Genomic DNA, 20605 nt, shown 5'->3' with positions numbered 1-20605 from the left:
CCCTAGGGGGTCCTAGGGCTACTGCTGGCTCACTGATGAGTGGAGTCATGGTCCCACAAAATGGGGCCCACCACTGGCAGGTGAAGCCAGATTATGGGGTTAGTGCTAGCAGGCAAGGCCACTTCCTGGAGTCTGATTTCAGGGCCCAGGAATCCCAGAGCTCATTTCAGTTCATTGGTGGGGGAGGGTCAGTTCTTAACATAGCTGGGTATGTGGTCTTGGGTGTACTAAAGGTCATATTGGTCCGCTTTGGGGCAGAGTCAGGGACCAGCTGGTTCTAGGGTAGGGTCTGGCTTGTGTTATGGGATCATAGGTTTCTTGATTCTTGCATCTGCCCCTTGGTGAGTGAGGCTGGTCTAGAGGCTTGTGCAGGTTTTCTTGAAAGAGGGACAGTGCCTGCACATCAGTGGGTGGAGCTGGGCCTTGGCCCTCATGTAGGCAGGGTGGTATCTAGAGGCATGTCTGTAGGCAGCTGTGGGCTCAGGAAGCCTTTAGATATCTTGTCTGCTGATGGGTGGGTGGGGCTATATTCCTACCCAATTTGTTGTTTCCGCTGAGCTGTCTCTGCACTGGAGCCTAGAAGCTCTTGGATGAGGCCAGGTCATCTTGCTAATGATCTAATAGGTCCGCCTCCAGAAGTATTCATCTGGTTGAATGTTCCTTAATATATGTGTCACCCATGTCTGTCTTCCATTTAGCCACGGCTGCCTACTGCCTCTCCAGGAGACTCCTCAAGACCAGCAGGTAGGTCTGGTCCAGTGTCTTATCAAGATACTGCTTATACTCTTATATGGGTCCCAGTGCAAGTGAGATTTTGTGTTTGCCCTTTAAAAGTGAGATCTCTGTTCTCCCATTCATATGGGACTAGTAAAATTAAAAACCCTACTGACCTTCACAGACAAGTGCAGTGGGGGCTCATTTTCCTAGTGCTGGAGCCCCACACCAGGTGCTCAGAACTCTCACTCCTTTGGGAGACCCCCTGCGATGTAATTATTCTCCAGTGTGTGGATTGTGCACCCATGAGGGATGGCATTTGATTATATCACAAGTCTGCCCCTCATACCTATCTCACTGTAGTTCCTTCTTTATGTCTTTAGCTCTAGAAAATCTTTTCTGCTAGGCTCCAGTCTTTTTTTCTTCTTTTTTTAAATCAATGTCCATTTTACAGATAGTTGTGATTTTGGTGTGCTTGTGAGAGATGAGCTCAGGGTCTTTCTACTTCACTCTCTTGGTCACTCTCCCCTTTGATTTTAGTTTGACTTTTCATTTTAAAAGTATGTCTATAATACCTTTATTTTAGGATTTAAGGGTAGAGGTGCTTCCTATCAGAATTTAGGTGTTGGTGACTGAAGAGAAACCACAAAGCTGGGAGAAATCATCATAGTAGATGATTATCAATACTATCACAAAGGGATGTATGGAATTCTTTTGTATTTTTTCCATCATCACTTAGTGAGACTATGGGGAGAACAATTCAAATGAGTGACAAACTTTGACAATTTGAGTTTTATTTTCCAAGTATTGATTCTTACCTTTTTTCACTGCTGAGTTACCTAATGAAGGAGAAATTAAGTAAGGAGACGACTATTTAACTAGAAACCAAAAGGCAGGGTGAGATGAAAGCTAAAAGAGAAAGGTGATGGAGTGGGCAAATGAAAAGTGTAGGAATATTAATTGAATTATTCTTCAGAATTCAATGTAAATAAAATAATTACTTAGATTTTGAAAATGTCACTATAGTATTATGACTGAGTTGTGACATGAGTTTATAAAGTCAGTATTTTCTATGTTGCTAATTAGCTGCTCTCTTTCTTTGAGTCTATATATGTGTGTGTGTGTATATATATATATATATATAATGTATATACACATACACAATATATATATATTTATAATATGTATATAATAAGTACAGACTTTATTTTCTTGAGCTCAGAAATAACTTTGGATGGTGATTGCAGCCATGAAATTAAAAGATGCTTGCTCCTTGGAAGAAAAGCTATAAGAAGCCTAGACAGTGTATTGAAAAGCAGAGACATCACTTTACCAACAGAGATCCATCTAGTCAAATCTATGATTTTTCCAGTAGTCATGTATGGATGTGAGAGTTGGACCCTAAAGAAGTGCTGAACAATTGATACATTTGAACTATGGCTCTGGAGAAGACTCTTTAGAGTCCTTTGGACTGCAAAAAGATCAAATCAGTCAATCCTAAAGGAAATCAACCCTGAATATTTATTGGAAGGACTGATGCTAAAGCCCTAATACTTTGTCCACTTGATGCATAGCCGACTCCTTGGAAAAGACCCTGATGCTGGGAAAGATTTAGGGCAGGAAGAGAAGGAGGCAACAGAGAATGAGATGGTTGGATGGCATCATTGACTCAATGGACATGAGTTTGAGCAAACTCTGGGAGATAGTGAAGGACAGGGAAGACTGGTGTGCTCCAGTCCATGGGGTCACAAAGAATCAGACACGACTGAAAGATTGAACAATAAAAACAAATATAATAAATAACAAGTGATGCATTAGTTTTGTTAAGGTGGTAGTGGTGGTTTAGTTGCTCAGTCATATCCAACTTCTGTGACCCCATGGACTGTAGCCCGCCAGACTCCTCTGTCCATGGGATTTACCAGGCAAGAATACTGCAGTGGGTTGCCATTTTCTTCTCCAGTTTGATTAAGAATGATCTTAAATGTTATTAGAGAATGTAATTAACCAGATATGTTTATATTGTCATACATGTTAAAAACAACACATTTCTGTAGTGATTTTAGAATCATTTTGAGAAATTTGTTCCTCAATGTGTATTACTCTGTGAGCATTCTTACAAACTTTTTAAAAAAAATCTAAATGAACTCCCAGAAAGGGAGTATCATATTATTTATGGTTTTCTGGGTAATTGAAAGCTCAGTTGTTCCTCTTTAATGTCTTCTGTCGGTTTTCATGTTTCTCTGCTATAAAGCAAAGAATATAAAAGCTAGAGAGAGAGTTAGTAGAGTGAGAGCTACCAAGACTGATACTTCAGAATTGTATCAGAAATAATACATTTATTTGCTAAGCACTTCTAAATGACCTAAAGTTATTTTGAACATAGCTTATTTTCTGACTTTCTTTGATATCTCAACTTTCAAATTAATCATGAAAGCAGAAATATTAAGAAAATTGATTGCAATTGATTTTTATGCTGGTGGGTTCATCTAATGGGGTTTGGTAGGCATTGGGAGATGATACATCATCAATATTAAGTTTTTAGTGAAAGCTTTTCTTAATGGTAAGTTCAGTTAGTAAACTGAAAAATATATTTGGGGACTTCTCTGGCTTACCAGTGGTTAGGACTCTGCCCTCTTAATGTAGTGGGCATTTGTTAACCCTTGGTCAAGGAGCTAAGATCCAATAGACCTCACAGCATGGCCAAAAATTAACTAAATAAAATACAAAGTCATACAATACATTTAAAAATAAAAATATATTTGTAGTGAAGCTTGAAATATACTTTTAGCTAAAAGATTGATTTTCAACTTGATATTTGCATTATGGGGTTCTCAAAGCAAGAATGCTGAAGTGCTTTACCATTCCCTTCTAATTGGGAAAGGAGTACGTCAAGGCTGTATATTGTCACCCTGCTTATTTAGCTTGTATGCAGAATACATCATGCAAAATGCCAGGCTGAATAAAGCACAAGCTGGAATCAAGATTGCTGGGATAAACATCAATAACCTCAGATATACAGATGACACCACCCTTATGGCAGAAAGCAAAGAGGAACTAAAGAGCCTCTTGATGAAGGTGAAAGAGGAGAGTGAAAAAGCTGGTGTAAAACTCAACATTAAAAAAAAAAACAACAAACAAGATCATGGCATCTGGTCCCATTACTTCATGGCAAATAGATGGGGAAACAATAGAAACAGTGAGAGACTTTATTTTCCTGGGTTCAAAAAATCACTGTGGATGGTGACTGCAGCCATGAAATTAAAATGCTTTCTCCTTGGAAGAAAAGCTATGACCAACCTATACAGCTTATTAAAAAGCAGAGACATTACTTTGCCAACAAATGTCTGCCTAGTCAAAGCTGTGGTTTTTCCAGTAGTCATGTATGGATGTGAGAGTTGGACCATAAATAAGGCTGAGTGCTGAACAATTGATGCTTTTGAATTGTGGTGTTGCAGAAGATTCTTGAGAGTCCCTTGGACTGCAAGGAGATCAAACCAGTCAATCCCAAAGGAAATCAGTCAAGACTATTCATTAGGAGGATTGATCCTGAAGCTCTAATACTTTGACCACCTCATGTGAAGAGCCAGCTCATTATAAAGACCTGATGCTGGGAAAGATTGAAGGAAGGAGGAGAAGGGGACGACAGAGGACAGAATAGTTTGATGGCATCACTGATTCAATGGATATGAGTTTGAGCAAGCTCCAGGAGTTGATGAAGGACAAGGAAGCCTGGCATGCTTCAGTCCATGGGGTTGCAAATAGTTGGACATGACTAAGCAACTGAACAACTGAACAGCAACCGCAAAATTTGTCTCATAATTTAAATGGTTTCAGTTTCTTTGTTTCACTTAAGTCATTTTGCCATTTTAATGTCCTTTATATGACGTTGTTTCCTCACAGAATATGTCAGCAAGTACAGTGGAAATCTCTGGGTTTTCATTATGTTTCTGACACTGGTTTTATGACCTTTGACAATCTCACCACTTCTTGGGCATTTGTTCCCATGGAATGTTGAATTCTTTTTCTAGTTGATTTGATATGTCACCTGGAACTTAATAATTATTAATAATAATATCACATACTTAATAATAATAGCATCTATAATTTTAGATATGGGAAATTGTGTGTTTTAGTCACTCAGTCCTGTCTGACTCTTTGAGATCCCGTGGACTGTAGCTCACTGGGCTACTCTGTCCATGGAATTCTCCAGGCCAGAATACTGGAGTGGGTAGCCTTTCACTCCTCCAGAGGATCTTCCCTATCCAGGGATTGAACCCAGGTCTCTTTCACTGCAAGCATATTCTTTACAGTGTGAGCCACCTGGGGGCATCAGCCAGAAGAGAACCTTGAAATAGAGTGTAAACATGCTCTGTTTTAAGGAAATGTGATTGTCAATGCACATTTGAAAACTTAGGCTCTAATTCTAGTGTCTGAGTTTTTAGAGGAATATTTTGGTAGATTTAGAATAATGTTAACTACTTTCTACTTCAGAGCCCTCATTTTACTTAATATTCTCCCTCAGGGATGCCAAGTTCTGTTGTTGCTGTTCTAGTTTTTCCTCTCAATAGGGATCTACAGCTAGCTTGCTTCATCATGAAAATGAATGTTTGATATTAATAGATATCTGTACCTTTTTGCAATTTACTTGTGTAATATGTTACCATTTTCTCTCTCCCCTCACCATTTATATCTCTGTGGAAAATCTAGGACTTATGGTGGAGAACACAAATGGATTCAATCTTATGTTAACTGGTTAGTTGTTAGTAAATGCTGGCTCCCTGAAGTTGCACCTAGAAGGGCTTTTGAGGGAGCATCTGGGCTTTGTGGGAAAAAAATGCAATAGTTGACTTTTGAAGTAAAGTAAATGTGGCTTGTAAACTATTCCTTTTTTATTCTTAACCTTTGATTTACTGACTGATCGGTCACTGAAACTTGTCTATTCAGCAGTTTGGAGTTCCCTCCCTTTCTATTTCTGCATCACCATTCTTGTTCAGGAAGTTGTCACCTTACCCCAGACTATTAAAATGTTTTCTGAATTATTCTCTGTGACAACAGAATTCATGACTTTGATCTATTTTTCACATGTTATGTAGTTAGCTTCTCAAGCAAACATTGAATTGTGTGATTTTTCTTTACAGAAACTTTCAAGTGTTTCCCCTTTGCTTACAGAATGGGACCCAAGCACCTTAACATGCTGTTCAAAATCTTTCCTCATCCTGACCACACATCCCTTCCAGTCATGTCTCAGACATGAGGTCTAGCAAAAGTGGAGTATTTGCTAAATGCCAAACCTCTTGTGTGTACTCTCACTTCCCACTGTTGTTGGTACTTTCCTTTGGGGTGAGACTTCACCTTCTTCCAGGCAATTTCTGTACCTATCCTTGCATATCAAGGTTAACTCATGATGTTTTACTAGATTTCTGAAACTGGAAATAATTTTCCTTCTTTGAGTTCTCACACTACATTGCCTATAAGTTCAGTTCAGTCAGTCAGTTGTGTCTGACTATTTGAGACCCCATGGAATGCAGCACGCAGTTCCCTGTCCATTACCAACTCCCAGAGCCTACTCAAACTCATATCCATCACGTCAGTGAGGCCATCAAACCATCTCATCCTCTGTCGTCATCTTCTCCTCCCTTCGGTCTTTCACAGCATCAGGGTCTTTTCCAATGAGTCTGTTCTTCACATCAGGTGACCAAAGTATTGGAGTTTCAGCTTCAATATCAGTCCTTCCAATGAATATTCAGGACTGATTTCCTTTAGGATTCACTGGTGGGATCTCCTTGCAGTCCAAGGGACTCTCAAGAGTCTTCTCCAACACCACAGTTCAAAAGCATCAATTCTTTGGCACTCAGCTTTCTTTACAGTCCAACTCTCACATCCATACATGACTACTGGCAAAACCATAGCTTTGACTAGACGGACTTTTGTTGGCAAAGTAATGTCTCTGCTTTTTAATAAGCTGTCTAGGTTGGTCATAGCTTTTCTTCCAAGAAGCAAACACCTTTTTATTTCATGGCTGCAGTCACCATCTGCAGTGATTTGTGAGCCCAAGAAAATAAAGTCTCTCACTGTTTTCATTGTTTCCCCATCTGTTTGCCATGAAGTGATGGGACCTAGTGTTCTGAATGTTGAGTTTTAAATCAACTTTTTCACTCTCTTCTTTCACTTTCATCAAGAGGCTCTTTAATTCATCACTTTCTGCCGTAAGGGTGGTGTCATCTGCATTTCTGAGGTTATTGATATTTCTCCCAGCAATCTTGATTCCAGCTTGGGCTTCATCCAGTCCAGTGTTTCTCATGATGTACTCTGCATATAAGTTAAATAAGCAGGGTGACAATATACAGCCTTGACGTACTCCTTTTCCTATATGGAACCAGTCTGTTGTTCCATGTCCAGTTCTAACTGTTGCTTCCTGACCTACATACAGATTTCTCAAGAGGCAGGTCAGGTGATCTGGTATTCCCATCTGTTGAAGAATTTTCCACAGTTTGTGGTGATTCACACAAAGGGACTCAGGCATACATATATGTGTATTCATTCTCCCCCAAGTCCCCTTCCCATCCAGGCTGGCACATAAATTTGAGCAGAGTTCCATGTCCTATACTATAGGTCTTTGTTGTTTATCTGTTTTGTGTATAATAGTGTGTATTGACCTTTCCGAAGTCCCTAACTATCCCTTTCCCCCAGGAAACCATAAGTTTGTTTTCTAAGTCTGGGAGTCACTTTCCCTTTTGTAAGTAAGTTCATTTATATCATTTTCTTTGGGATTCCTCATTTAAGGATGTCATATGATATTTTGCCTCTGTCTGATCTACTTCACTCAGTATGACACTCTCTAGGTTCGTCCATATTGCTGCAAATACATTATTTCATTTATTTTAATGGCTGAGTACTGTTCCATTGTAATTATATACCACATCTTTTGTCGATGTACATGTAGGTTGCTTCTATGAATTGGCTCTTCTAAACAGTACTGAAATGAACACTGGGGTGCATGTATATTTTGGGCCATGTTTTTCTATAGATATATGCCCACAAGTGGGATTTCAGGGTCATATGGTACCTATATATTTAGTTTTTTAAGGAATTTCCATACTTTTCTCCATAGTGGCTGTACCAGTTTACATTCCTACCAACAGTGCAAGAGAGTTCCCGTCCCTCCACATCCTCTATAGCATTTGTTGTTTGTAGATGCATGGGCTTATTTCTGGGTTTTCTATCCTGTTCCATTGATCTGTATTTCTGTTTTTGTGCCAGGACCATACTGTTGTGATGACTGTGGTTCTGAAGTGGAGTCTGAAGTCAGGGAGCCGGATTAGCACTGCTTTTGCTGCATGCCGTAAATGTTGGACTGTTGTGCTTTCATTTTTGTTTGTCTCTAGGTAATTTTTTAATTTCTTTTTCAATTTCTTCAGTGATCCAGTGGTTGTTTAGTATCATATTGTGTAGCTGCCACATGTTTGTGTTTCTTAGAGGTTTTTTCTTGTAATTTATTTCTAATCTCATAGAATTGTGATCAGAAAACATGCTTGATATGATTTTGATTTTTTTAATTTACCAAAGCTTGCCCTGTGGCCCAGCTTGTGGCCAGTCTTAGAGAATGCTCCATGATCGCTTGAGAAGACTGTGTATTCTGCTGCTTTTAGATGGAATGCTCTATAAATATCAGTTAAGTCCAACTCATCTAAAGTGTCATTTAAGACCTGTGTTTCCTTATTGATTTTATTTCTGAATTATCTGTCCATTGAAGAAAGTGGTAAAGTCTCCCACTATTGTATTATTGTCGATTTTGTCCTTTATGTTTATTAGTATTTACCTTACATACTGAGGTACTCCTATATTGGGTGAATTTGGATTTATAATTGTTATATCTTCTTCTTGGATTGAACCCTTGATCATTATGTAATGTCCTTCTTTGTCTTTTATAACAGTCTTTGTTTTAAAGTATATTTTGTCTGATATGAGTATTGTTCTGAAAGGTTGTTGTTGAATCACGCGAAGACACCGGGATTCTTGGCCCCCGGAGGAGAAGAATTCAATCCGGGGCCAGAGACGAGGCTTGATCGCTCAGAGCTTTTGTGTAATAAAGTTTTATTAAAGTATAAAGAAGATAGAGAAAGCTTCTGACATAGGCATCAGAAGGGTGCAGAAAGAGTACCCGCTTGCTAGTGTTAACAATGAAGTTATATAATCCAAAGAATGTCTGGAGGTTGTAAAGACCTCATCAGACCTACTCCCATAATTTACATTTTAAGATAACACTGTCCTCAGGCAGGATACATCCTTGTAAAGACCAGGTCTACTCCCATAATTTACATTTTAAGATAACAGAAGGTTTAATCCAGAGACTGTCCTTAGGCAGGATACATTATTGTTATATAATCCTAAGGAATGTGGAGAAAGAAAAAGGTTTGTCCTTTCTTCCTCGAGAATTCCAGACCCTTCTCTCCTTGGGAACCCCTAGACTCCTTATCAACCTGCCTAGGAAATGACTCTCTCAGTTCCTCCAGCTTTCTTATGATTTCCATTTGAATGAAGTACCTTCTACCATTCCCTTACTTTAGTCTGTAAGTGTCCACAGCCCTAAGGTGGGTCTATTGTAGACAATATATGTATGTGTCTTGTTTTTGTATCCACCCTTCCAGTCTATGACTTTTGGTTGGAACATTTAATCCATTTACATTTAAGATAATTATCAATATGTATGAACCTATTGCAACTCTGTTCATTTTTTTGGATTTGTTTTTGTAGATTTTTTCCTTCTCTTGTGTTTCCTGCCTATAGAAATTCCTTTAGCATTTGTTGAAAAGCTGGTTTAGTGGTGTTGAATTCTTTAAACTCTTGCTAGTCCTGAAAGTGCTTAATTTCTCCATGAAATCTGAACAAGAGTCTTATTAGGTTGAGAATTCTTGGTTGTAGGTTCTTCCCTTTCATCACTTGGAATATATCGTGCCATCTGCTTCTGGCATGTTGTTTCTGTTGAGAAATTGTCTGATAACCTTATGGCGTTTCCCTTGTATGTTGTCTTTTTGTCCCTTGTTGGTTTTAATATTTTATGTTTGTCTTTAATTTTTTCAGTTTGATTACTGTATGTCTGGGTTTGTCCCTCCTTGACTTTATCCTGCTTTGAACTCTGCCTTCCTAGACTTAGTTGACTATTTCCTTTCCTATTTTGGGCAAACGTTCAGCTATTATCTCTTCAAATATTTTCTTGGGTCCTTTCTCTCTTCTCCCTCTGGAACCTCTATATTGTGAATGTGCATTTAATGTCATCCCAGAGGTCTCTTAGGCTCTCTTTATTTCTTTTCACTTTTTCTTTTTCTATATTCAGTCTTGCAGCATATGCTTCCACCATTCTGTCTTCCAGGTCACTTATCCATTTTTTTGCTTCAGTTATTCTGCTATTGATTCCTTCTAGTGTATTGTTCGTTTCTGTATGTTTGTTCTTTAGTTTAGTTTAGTTGCATTGAAGTTTAAATGGAATCACTATTTTCCTATTAGAGAAAGAGAAGCCTCAGATGTCACTTTTAGGGGCTAAGTGGCTGTTCAGTCTTGGTATGCCACTTAAGAATAAAAACTCTAATGGTCAAGAAAACTGTAATATTCATTTTGGCCACTCCACACAGTTCAGTGCTAATATCTATGTGAGAAGCTATCTTAAAATTGGCAGGTGGCTTGTTGAGCCTAAAATCAGAGTAAGCAAGGTTGTCCAATGAGGTAACTGGCTATTGTCATCAAGGGAAGGTCGCTATATGCATTGGTCTGTTTTAAGAGACTAGTATCAGTGATGATTGAATAATAAAGGGAAAAGTCAGGGAAGCTTTTCTCCTGGATGGTGCTGGAAAGATGTTACTAAACTCTTGCTTATCTTTTCCTATTTCAGGCTTCATGCAAAATATGCTCTTGCATTAACCTAGTATTTCTTCATACAGGTTAGAGTTTAATTCATTGGGCTTCAGCTTTAGTTGTGCTGTTTCAATCATACTCAAGTCCAGGCATTTTAATTGCAATTTGAGATGAGTGGTTACTGGAACAACTCATGCAATTCACAGATCAAAGTTTTGATTAGGTTATTTCTTCAGGTAAGTTTTCTAACTCATACACTCTATTTTTCCATAATTTCTTTTTGGGAGTTTGTTCTCTTCCTTGGTTTATCTACATCAAGATTTATAGAATAGAAGGGGCTGTTCAAGATTTTAACTTAATGTTCAGTTCAACTTCACATTATAAAATTGTAGGCATAATATTAAAGGCATCCTAACTCAAGCAAATGACAACACCATGGAGGGAAGTGTATTTAGCCTTCCTATGTAAGAGCTGATGAGGAGTGGTGTGTGTGTGTGTGTGTGTGTTATTTTTTTCTTAAGAACTGTTTTATGTAGAAAAAATAATATTTTTCTGCAAGTAAATACAGTTATGTTTGGCTTCCTATCCTAGTTCTTTTTGTTCATTGCATAGGTGGCATCTCTCTTCTTATTAGTCTATAAACAATATTGTATGTATACTCTTTTGACACAACCAACAGGGATAAGATGAAACCTTTCCTTTCACATTTCCAACACTTGTAGGAAAACAGGTGTTTCTCTCAGACTTCTCCAGACAATGTAGCATTTTGTAAAGTTGAGAGAAACTGGGTTCCAAAAGTTGACTTCTTTGGAATATTTCATACAGGGCTGTGTGCTCTTAATCATTTACTCAATGTCTTTGAGCCTCAACTTAGTTTCTATTTCTTTTTTTTTTTAATAACATAGCCATTGGAATAATACTTCTCGTTTAATTTAATGTGGGTGTTTTGCATCTATATTAGGGAGAAAGAAAAAAATCGTTGCATTTCTGTCATCAATCCAAACTTTGTGATTCATTTTGATAATCACTGGTCTTTTGCAGTGTATATAGCATTTAAGAATATTTGTCTTTTCCAAACTTTAAAAATTATACAGTTCAATTAGTTCAGTCACTCAGTCATGTCCGACTCTTTGTGACCCCATGGACTGCAACCGGCCAACCTCTCTGTCCATCACAAATACTGGAGTTTACCCAAACTCACGTCTATTGAGTCGGTGATGCCATCCAACCATCTCATCCTCTGTCATCCCTTTCTCCTCCCGCCCTCAGTCTTTCCCAGCATCAGGGCCTTTTCCAATGAGTCAGCTCTTTGTAACAGGTGGAACCGTATTGGAGTTTCAGCTTCAACATCAGTCCTTCCAATGAACACCCAGGACTGATCTCCTTTACGATGGACTGATTGGAGCTGCTTGTAGTCCAAGGGACTCTCAAGAGTCTTCTCCAGCACCACAGTTCAAAAGCATCATTCTTCGGTGCTCAGCTTTTTTTATAATCCAACTCTCACATCCATACACAACTACTGGAAAAATCATAGCTTTGACTACATGGACCTTTGTTGGCTGTGAAGTCTCTGCTTTTTAATATGCTGTCTATGTTGGTCATAGCTTTTCTTCCAAGGAGCAAGCTTCTTTTTATTTCATGGTTGCATTCACCATCTACAGTGATATTGGAGCCCAAAAAATAAAGTTAGCCACTGTTTCCACCGTTTCCCCATCTATTTGCTGTGGACTGATGGGACCGGATGCCATGATCTTAGTTTTCTGAATGTTGAGCTTTTAGCCAACTTTTTCACCCTCCTCTTTCACTTTCATCAACAGGCTCTTTAGTTCTTCTTCACTTTCTGCCATAAGGGTGGTGTCATCTGCATATCTGAGGTTATGGATATTTTTCCCAGCAATCTTGATTCCAGCTTGTGGTTCCTCCAGCCCAGCGTTTCTCATGATGTACTCTGCATTTAAGTTAAATAAGCATGATGACAGTATACAGCCTTGACGTACTCCTTTTCCTATCTGGAACCAGTCTGTTGTTCCATGTCCAGTTCTAACTGTTGCTTCCTGACCTGCGTACAGATTTCTCAAGAGGCAGGTCTGGTGGTCTGGTATTCCCATCTCTTTCAGAATTTTCCACAGTTTATTGTGATCCACACAGTCAAAGACTTTGACATAGTCAATAAAGCAGAAACAGATGTTTTTCAGGAACTCTCTTGCTTTTTCGATGATGCAATGGATGTTGGCAATTTGATTTCTGGTTCCTCTGCCTTTTCTAAAATCAGCTTGAACATCTGGAATTTCATGGTTCACGAATTGCTGAAGCCTGGCTTGGAGAATTTTGAGCATTACTTTACTAGTGTGTGAGATGAGTGCAATTGTGCGGTAGTTTGAGCATTCTTTGGCTTTGCCTTTCTTTGGGAGTGGAATGAAAACTGACCTTTTCCAGTCTTGTGGCCACTGCTGAGTTTTCCAAATTTGCTGGCATATTGAGTGCAGCACTTTCACACCTTCATCTTTCAGAATTTGAAATAGGTCAACTGGAATTCCATTACCTCCACTAGCTTTGTTGGTAGTGATAGTTCCTAAAGCCCACTTGACTTCACATTCCGGGATGTCTGGCTCTAGGTGAGTGATCACACCATCATGATTATCTGGGTTGTGAAGATCTTTTTTGTACAGTTCTTCTGTGCATTCTTGCCACCTCTTAATATCTTCTGCTTCTGTTAGGTCCCTACCATTTCCCTCCTTTATTGATCCCATCTTTGCATGAAATGTCCCCTTGGTATCTCTAGTTTTCCTGAAGAGATAACTAGTCTTGCCCATTCTATTATTTTCCTCTATTTCTTTGCACTGATCACTGAATAAGGCTTTCCCCTCTCTCCTTGCTATTCTTTGGAACTCTGCATTCCAAATGGGTATATCTTTCCTTTTCTCCTTTGCTTTTCACTTCTCTTCTTTTCAAAGCTATTTGTAAGGCCTCCTCAGACAGCCATTTTGCTTTTTTTGCTTTTCTTTTTCTTGGGGATGATCTTGCTCCTTGTCTCCTGTACAATGTCATGAACCACCATCCATAGTTCATCAAGCACTCTGTGTATCAGATCTAGTTCCTTAAATCTATTTCTTACTTCCTGTGTATAATCATAAGGGATTTGATTTAGGTCATACCTGAAAGGTCTACTGGTTTTCCCCACTTTCTTCAAGTTAAGTCTGAATTTGGCAATAAGGAATTCATGATCTGAGCCACCGTCAGTTCCCAGTCTGTTTATTGCTAACTGTATAGAACTTCTCCATGTATGGCTGCAAAGAATATAATCAATCTGATTTCATTGTTTGCCATCTGGGTGATGTCCACGTGTAGAGTCTTCTCTTGTGTTGTTGGAAAGAGGGTGTTTGCTATGACCAGTGCATTCTCTTGGCAAAACTCTATTAGCCTTAACCTTCTTCATTCTGTACTCCAAGGCCAAATTTTCCCATTACTCCAGGTGTTTCTTGACTTCCTACTTTTGCATTCCAGTCCCCTATAATGAAAAGGACATCTTTTTTGGGTGTTAGTTCTAGAAGGTCTTATAGGTCTTCATAGAACCGTTCAACTTCTGCTCCTTCAGTGTTACTGTTTGGGGAATAGACTTGGATTACCATGATATTGAATGGTTTCCCTTGGAAACAAACCGAGATCATTCTGTTGTTTTTGAGATTGCATCCAAGTCCTGCGTTTTGGACTCTTTTGTTGACTAAGATGACTACTCCATTTCTTCTAAGGTGTTCTTGCCCACAGTGTAGATATAATGGTCATCTGAGTTACATTCACCCATTCCAGTCCATTTTAGTTTGCTGATTCCTAAAATGTCCTTTTTCACTCTTTTTTTTTTTTATTTAACTTTATTTTTATTTATTTTTATTTTATTTTTTATCTTTACAATATTGTATTGGTTTTGCCATATATCAACATGAATCTGCCACAGGTATACACGTGCTCCCCATCCTGAACCCTCCTCTCTCCTCCCTCCCTGTACCATCCCTCTGGGTTGTCCCAGTGCACCAGCCCCAAGCATCCAGTATCGTGCATCGAACCTGGACTGGCGACTCATTTCATATATGATATTATACATGTTTCAATGCCATTCTCCCAAATCATCCCACCCTCTCCCTCTCCCACAGAGTCCAAAAGACTGTTCTATACATCAGTGTCTCTTTTGCTATCTTGTATACAGGGTTATTGTTACCATCTTTCTAAATTCCATATATATGTGTTAGTATACTGTATTGGTGTTTTTCTTTCTGGCTTACTTCACTCTGTATAATCAGCTCCAGTTTCATCCACCTCATTAGAACTGATTCAAATGTATTCTTTTAATGTCTGAGTAATACTCGATTGTGTATATGTACCACAGCTTTCTTTTCCATTCATCTGCTGATGGACATCTAGGTTGCTTCCATGTCCTGGCTATTATAAACAGTGCTGCGATGAACATTGGGGTACAAGTGTCTCTTTCCCTTCTGGTTTCCTCAGTGTGTATGCCCAGCAGTGGGATTGCTGGGTCATAAGGCAATTCTATTTCCAGTTTTTTTAAGGAATCTCCACACTGTTCTCCATAGTGGCTGTACTAGTTTGCATTCCCACCAACACTGTAAGAGGGTTCCCTTTTCTCCACACCCTCTCCAGCATTTATTGCTTGTAGACTTTTGGATCGCAGTCATTCTGACTGGCATGAAATGGTACCTCATAGTGGTTTTGATTTGCATTTCTCTGATAATGAGCGATGTTGAGCATCTTTTCATGTGTTTGTTAGCCATCTGTATGTCTTCTTTGGACAAATGTCTATTTAGTTCTTTGGCTCATTTTTTGATTGGGTCGTTTATTTTTCTGGAATTGAGCTGTAGGAGTTGCTTGTATATTTTTGAGATTAGCTGTTTGTCATTTGCTTCATTTGCTATTATTTTCTCCCATTCGGAAGTCTGTCTTTTCACCTTGCTTATAGTTTCCTTTGTTGTGCAGAAGCTTTTAAGGTTAATTAGGTCCCATTTGTTTATTTTTGCTTTTATTTCCAATATTCTGGGAGGTGAGTCATAGAGGATCCTGCTGTGATGTCGGAGAGTGTTTTGCCTATGTTCTCCTCAAGGAGTTTTATGGTTTCTGGTCTTATGTTTGGATCTTTAATCCATTTTGAGTTTATTTTTGTGTATGGTGTTAAAAAGTGTTCTAGTTTCATTCTTTTACAAGTGTTTGACCAGTTTTCTCTTGCCATCTCCTGTTTGACCACTTCCAATTTGCCTAGATTCATGGACCTAACATTTCAGATTCCTATACAATATTACTCTTTATAGAATCAGCCCTTGCTTCTATCAGCAGTCACATCCACAACTGGGTGTTGTTTTTGCTTGGGCTCCATCCCTTCATTCTTTCTGGAATTATTTCTCCACGATCTCCAGTAGCATATTGAGCACCTACCGACCTGGGGAGTTCATCTTTCAGTGTCCTATCTTTATGGCTTTTCATAGTGTTCATGGGGTTCTCAAGGCAAGAATACTGAAGTGGCTTTCTATTCCCTTCTCTAGTGCACCACATTTTGTCAGAACTCTCCACCATGACCTGACCGTCTTGAGTGGCCCTACGTAGCATGGCTTAGTTTCATTGAATTAGACAAGGCTGTGGTCCATGTGATCAGATCATAGTTTCAGTCTGTCTGCCCTCTGATGCACTCTTTCAGCACCTACTGTCTTACTGGGGTTTTTCTTACCTTGAACTTGGGGTATCTCTTAATGGCTGCTCCAGCAAAGGGCAGCCACTGCTCCTTACCTTGGATGTGGGGTATCTCCTCTTGGCCGCTCGCCACTCCAGCACCGCGCAGCCACCTCTCGCCACTCCAGCACCTCGTAGCCACTGCATAAATTAATCTTTGGGGAATTAAATCTAGTCAGAAGTAGTCTATTCTATGTTGTTCATATGATCAATGTATAGCTGAAATTTATTATCAAAGAGCAATGAGAAATTCAAATTGCAAAGTTTAGGGACTAAGTTATGAAGAGTTTATGGGGTTTTTTTTCTCATATAAAGGATCTAAATTTTTTGTTTGTTTTTGACCTTACCACTATATGTTATGGATCCTAATGGCTAAAAGAAATAATTTTCAAATAAAGTTTATGATTAAGAATATTTATCTTTATCATTGTTAGAAATCCATTATTTTCTGTTTGTGGTTAAAGATTGTATGGGTTTTTTTTTTTTTTTTTTTTTAAGATAAGTAAGGTACTAGAATCACATTTTTTTCATTTATATGTGTATAACACAGTTTTTGAATTCTAAGCTTGCTGCAATATTTGTACTGTCTCTCCTTGATTTTTATGAACTCTGAAAGAAAGAGCTGAATTACATTTTTTAAGGACACTTAATGAGCAAAACTAGACACAGGGAAAACTAGAAAATTTCCACTTAAGTGGAGCACTTCCTTTATAAATATATAACAAAGTATATTCTCAAATGGAAATGTTTTAAAAATTTACTGTTTTTTCAGTCACTGCTGAAGTCATAGTCTCTGCTTAAGGGACAAGTGGATTATTTTAATTTGATTTCTGACTAGTGGTCTTTGAAACTGACAGTTCCAAATACAAACATTTCTGATAGTTTCTTTTCTTTTTGAGAATATTTGAAGATGTAGTCTGATTTTCTTTTTTCTTTTTTTTTTTTTTTTTGGTGTGTGCTGTTCTGTTGATTGTATTTTCTCAGTGTATCATGATTCCATGGAAAGAGTAATTTTTAAGAACCTGGAATATGAAAGTGTATCAGGTTGATAAGAAAAAAACATTTCAAATATTAAGCATGGTACTGATAAATGCACATGAGTGGTATTCTTGGTAGAAAAATAGGACAGGGTAAACATGAGATTTTTATTGTAAGTATTAAATATAAAAATGTAATATAGATTTTATAAATCATTACCAGTTAGTGGAGGATGACTATCCAGCACAAATTTAAATTTTAGAACTTCTAAGTCATTACATTACATTTATATGTTTATACCTTTATATAAATATTTTGGTATTACATTTATCTAGTATTTTCTTTTTTCTTCAACAGAAATCTTCTGGACAGAGACACGTTTTCTAAATCTGATCCAAGTAAGTATTTAACTTGCTTTTTGAAATAGTCTATTCAGGAGGAGAAGGGGGCAACAGAGGATGAGATGGTTCAATGGCATCACTGACACAATGGACATGAATTTGAGCAAACTCTGGGCGATAGTGAAAAAAAAAAAAGGAAGCTTGGTGTGCTGTGGTTCATGGGGTCAGGAGTTGGACACGACTCAGCAACTGAACAACAACAATTTATTTTACTTACTTGATTTTGTAAAAAGTTGTATGAAAATTATAATTTTCACTTAAATATTGTCTTAAAGACTATAAAGTAAGGAGGAATATGGTCTCAGGCTCTGCATTCTTATCTACCTGGGCAGTACTCTGGCTAAAGAGAGGGAATTGCTTAGCATTTAAAGACTAAGAAGAAAATACAAATGACTCCAATGCAGGACAATTCATTTTGAAATTAAAACCTCATTGTAAAGCCATATAATAGAAATTATATTTGAAAGGCAGCTGTAATGGGCCATAATTCTAAGTGATCAAGTCACAGAGTAACAATTTTCCTTTTTTTGTGAATAAAGGAAGTATATAAAGTCATGTATAACCAAATGAATTATATAACATCTTGAATGAGTTGAATTTTTTTATTACTAATTATGTTTTTATTGAAAACTGGAGATGAATTGTACAATGAAAGCCAATTTTAATTAGAAAACAATAGAAATAATGTATAAATCAAAAAAAGAAGTTGATATCCAGTTGCTCTCCATCTCTACAAATGTATGAAACTGTGTGTTTTAATGACGGGAAAGAGGTGTTTTCAGTTGATGAAAGAATTCTTGAGATTGTCACTGGAGAAAAGGCATTACAATTGTGAGTATTTAAAGTTCCCAGGACTCATTAGTAAGTGAATGGGATATTTTTATCCCTTAATCTTTACTCTAGACTCTTAATCTACTTTTTTTGGACTTCTGTTTGTGGTTGACAGGATTTCTTGTTTACAAACATTGAGGATAGGAGTTGCAGATGTTAAATTTAACATTTGATTTGGTGCAGATTTTCCTTCCTATCATGCTTCTTAGGATTTTAAGTATCCTAGGAAGAGCATGACCTATGACTGGTAACAGTGAAATACTCCAAAACTGTTTGCGTGTGTGTTAGTTGCTCAGTTGTATCCAACTCTTTGAGACCCCATGGACTATAGCCCACCAGGCTCCTCCATCCATGGAATTTTCCAGGCCAGAGAACTGGAGTGGGTTGCTATTCCCTTCAGTAGGGGATTTTCCTAACCTAGGAACCGAACCCTGGTCTCCTGCATTGCAGGCAGATTCTTTACCAGCTGAGCCCGCAGAGAATTCACAAAACTATTTAACCTTAGTTTAAAAAAAAAAATCATCTACATTTGTAGCATAATGTAATTGAAGACGTTAGCAAATAACTATTATATTTTTGTGCCAAGACCTATACACGTTAAGGTCTAAAGACCTGTTATTGTTTTTTTGCTTATTTAAAAATTTTTAATCATGTGATGATTTATTAGCAATTTTCTTGCCAGAGTAAGGTGAGGTATTAAAAACTAATTTTAACATACCTTTTGGACAGCTGAAAAATAAATTGGGTTTGTTCACTTGATATGTATGAAAAATGTTTAGATGTATTTATTTTTTTCATCTTTTTGTAGTTTGTGTCTTATATACACAAGGAGTTGGAAATAAAGAATGGAGAGAGGTAAGAATTGGAATTTTAAAAATATGGTTTTTATGCTGTAAGACATGGTATAAATTACAATGTAATCAAGATGATACTTTCCTGTTTTTAGTTATTTTAAGTCATTTTCAACCCAAAGATTGAATTTCTTTTTAAATTTATTTCATTTTAATTTGATGAAAGCAATTTTTGTGTTTTGTTTTTAATAGTCTTCAATGTTTACCTCATTTATGATCTTTCTGTGAAATAATCTAGCCTTGATTTGTGTTTTCCTCAGTCTTACATAAATTTAGTATGATCAAATTCTTACACAGTTGAAGTGTGGGTTCAGTCTCACTTTTGAGGTCAACTGCTGATTTTATAAAATATGCTTTAAAGGATTTTAAGTCTGGTGATTGATATCAATTATCTGCTCCTATACAAGTAGTAACTTGTTATTTGAAAATAAAGTAGAAACTCAGTTTCCTATCATTAGGTTGGTGCAAAAGTAATTGCAGTTTTGTATTGTTGAAATTGGCCATTTGATATTGGAATACATTCAAAATAAAGAAGGTTATGTCATACATCATTTTAATGGGCATTTCTCTCTTTATTTATTTTTTCACTAATGACTTATTGCTTGGTGTAATATTATTACTTGTTTATTTTATATTTATTTTAAACTATGTAAATGATGTTAGACAAATTGAAAATTTGTGCAGTTTTCTTATTTGAGTACAAAATGGGTTGTAAAGCAGCTCACAACATGAACAATGCATTTGGCCTGGAAATTGTTAACAAATGTACAATGCAGTGGTGGTTCAAGAAGTTCTGCAGAGGAGGCAAGAGTCTTGAAGTTGAGAAGTGTAATCACTGGCCATCGGAAGTTGAGAACAACCAATTGAGAGCCATCATCGAAGCAGACCCTCTTACAACTAAACGAGAAGTTGCCCAAGAACTTAACATCAACCATTCTATGGTCATTTGGCATTTGAAGCAAATTGGAAAGGTGAAAAAGCCTGATACGTTTATCATGCCTCATGAGCTGACCAGAAATCAAAACAAGCATTTTTGAAGTGATGTCTTATTCTACACAATAATAATGAGGCATTTCTTAACTGGATTGTGAACTGTGACAAAAAGTGGATATTTTTATGATAACTGGCAATGACCAGCTCAGTGCTTGGACAAAGAAGAAGCTCTATAGCACTTTCCAAAACCAAACTTATACCAAAAAAAAAAAATCTCATGGTCTGCTGCTGGTCTCATCCACTACAGCTTTCTGAATT

General features: G+C 37.5%; 1 protein-coding gene across 5 annotated transcripts in view; it reads left to right on the top strand.

Annotated features, from left to right (window-relative positions):
- CPNE8 (copine 8) overlaps positions 1–20605 on the top strand; it is a 334767-nt gene that overhangs the window by 23682 nt on the left and 290480 nt on the right. For 3 of the 5 annotated variants that reach the window (XM_025283977.3, XM_044941627.2, XM_006055240.4), the window contains 4 exons: positions 699–744; positions 7975–8099; positions 17629–17669; positions 19312–19358. In XM_025283977.3, the coding sequence (XP_025139762.3) occupies positions 699–744; positions 7975–8099; positions 17629–17669; positions 19312–19358 (259 nt within the window). The remainder of the gene's footprint in view (positions 1–698; positions 745–7974; positions 8100–17628; positions 17670–19311; positions 19359–20605) is intronic. The other 2 variants (XM_025283980.3, XM_006055241.4) reach the window with 2 other exon arrangements.

The sequence above is a fragment of the Bubalus bubalis genome, chromosome 4, assembly GCF_019923935.1.
Source record: "Bubalus bubalis isolate 160015118507 breed Murrah chromosome 4, NDDB_SH_1, whole genome shotgun sequence".
Lineage (NCBI taxonomy): Eukaryota > Metazoa > Chordata > Mammalia > Artiodactyla > Bovidae > Bubalus > Bubalus bubalis.
The sequence above is the reverse complement of the archived record's forward strand: the minus strand, read 5'-3'. Positions and strand labels throughout refer to the sequence as shown.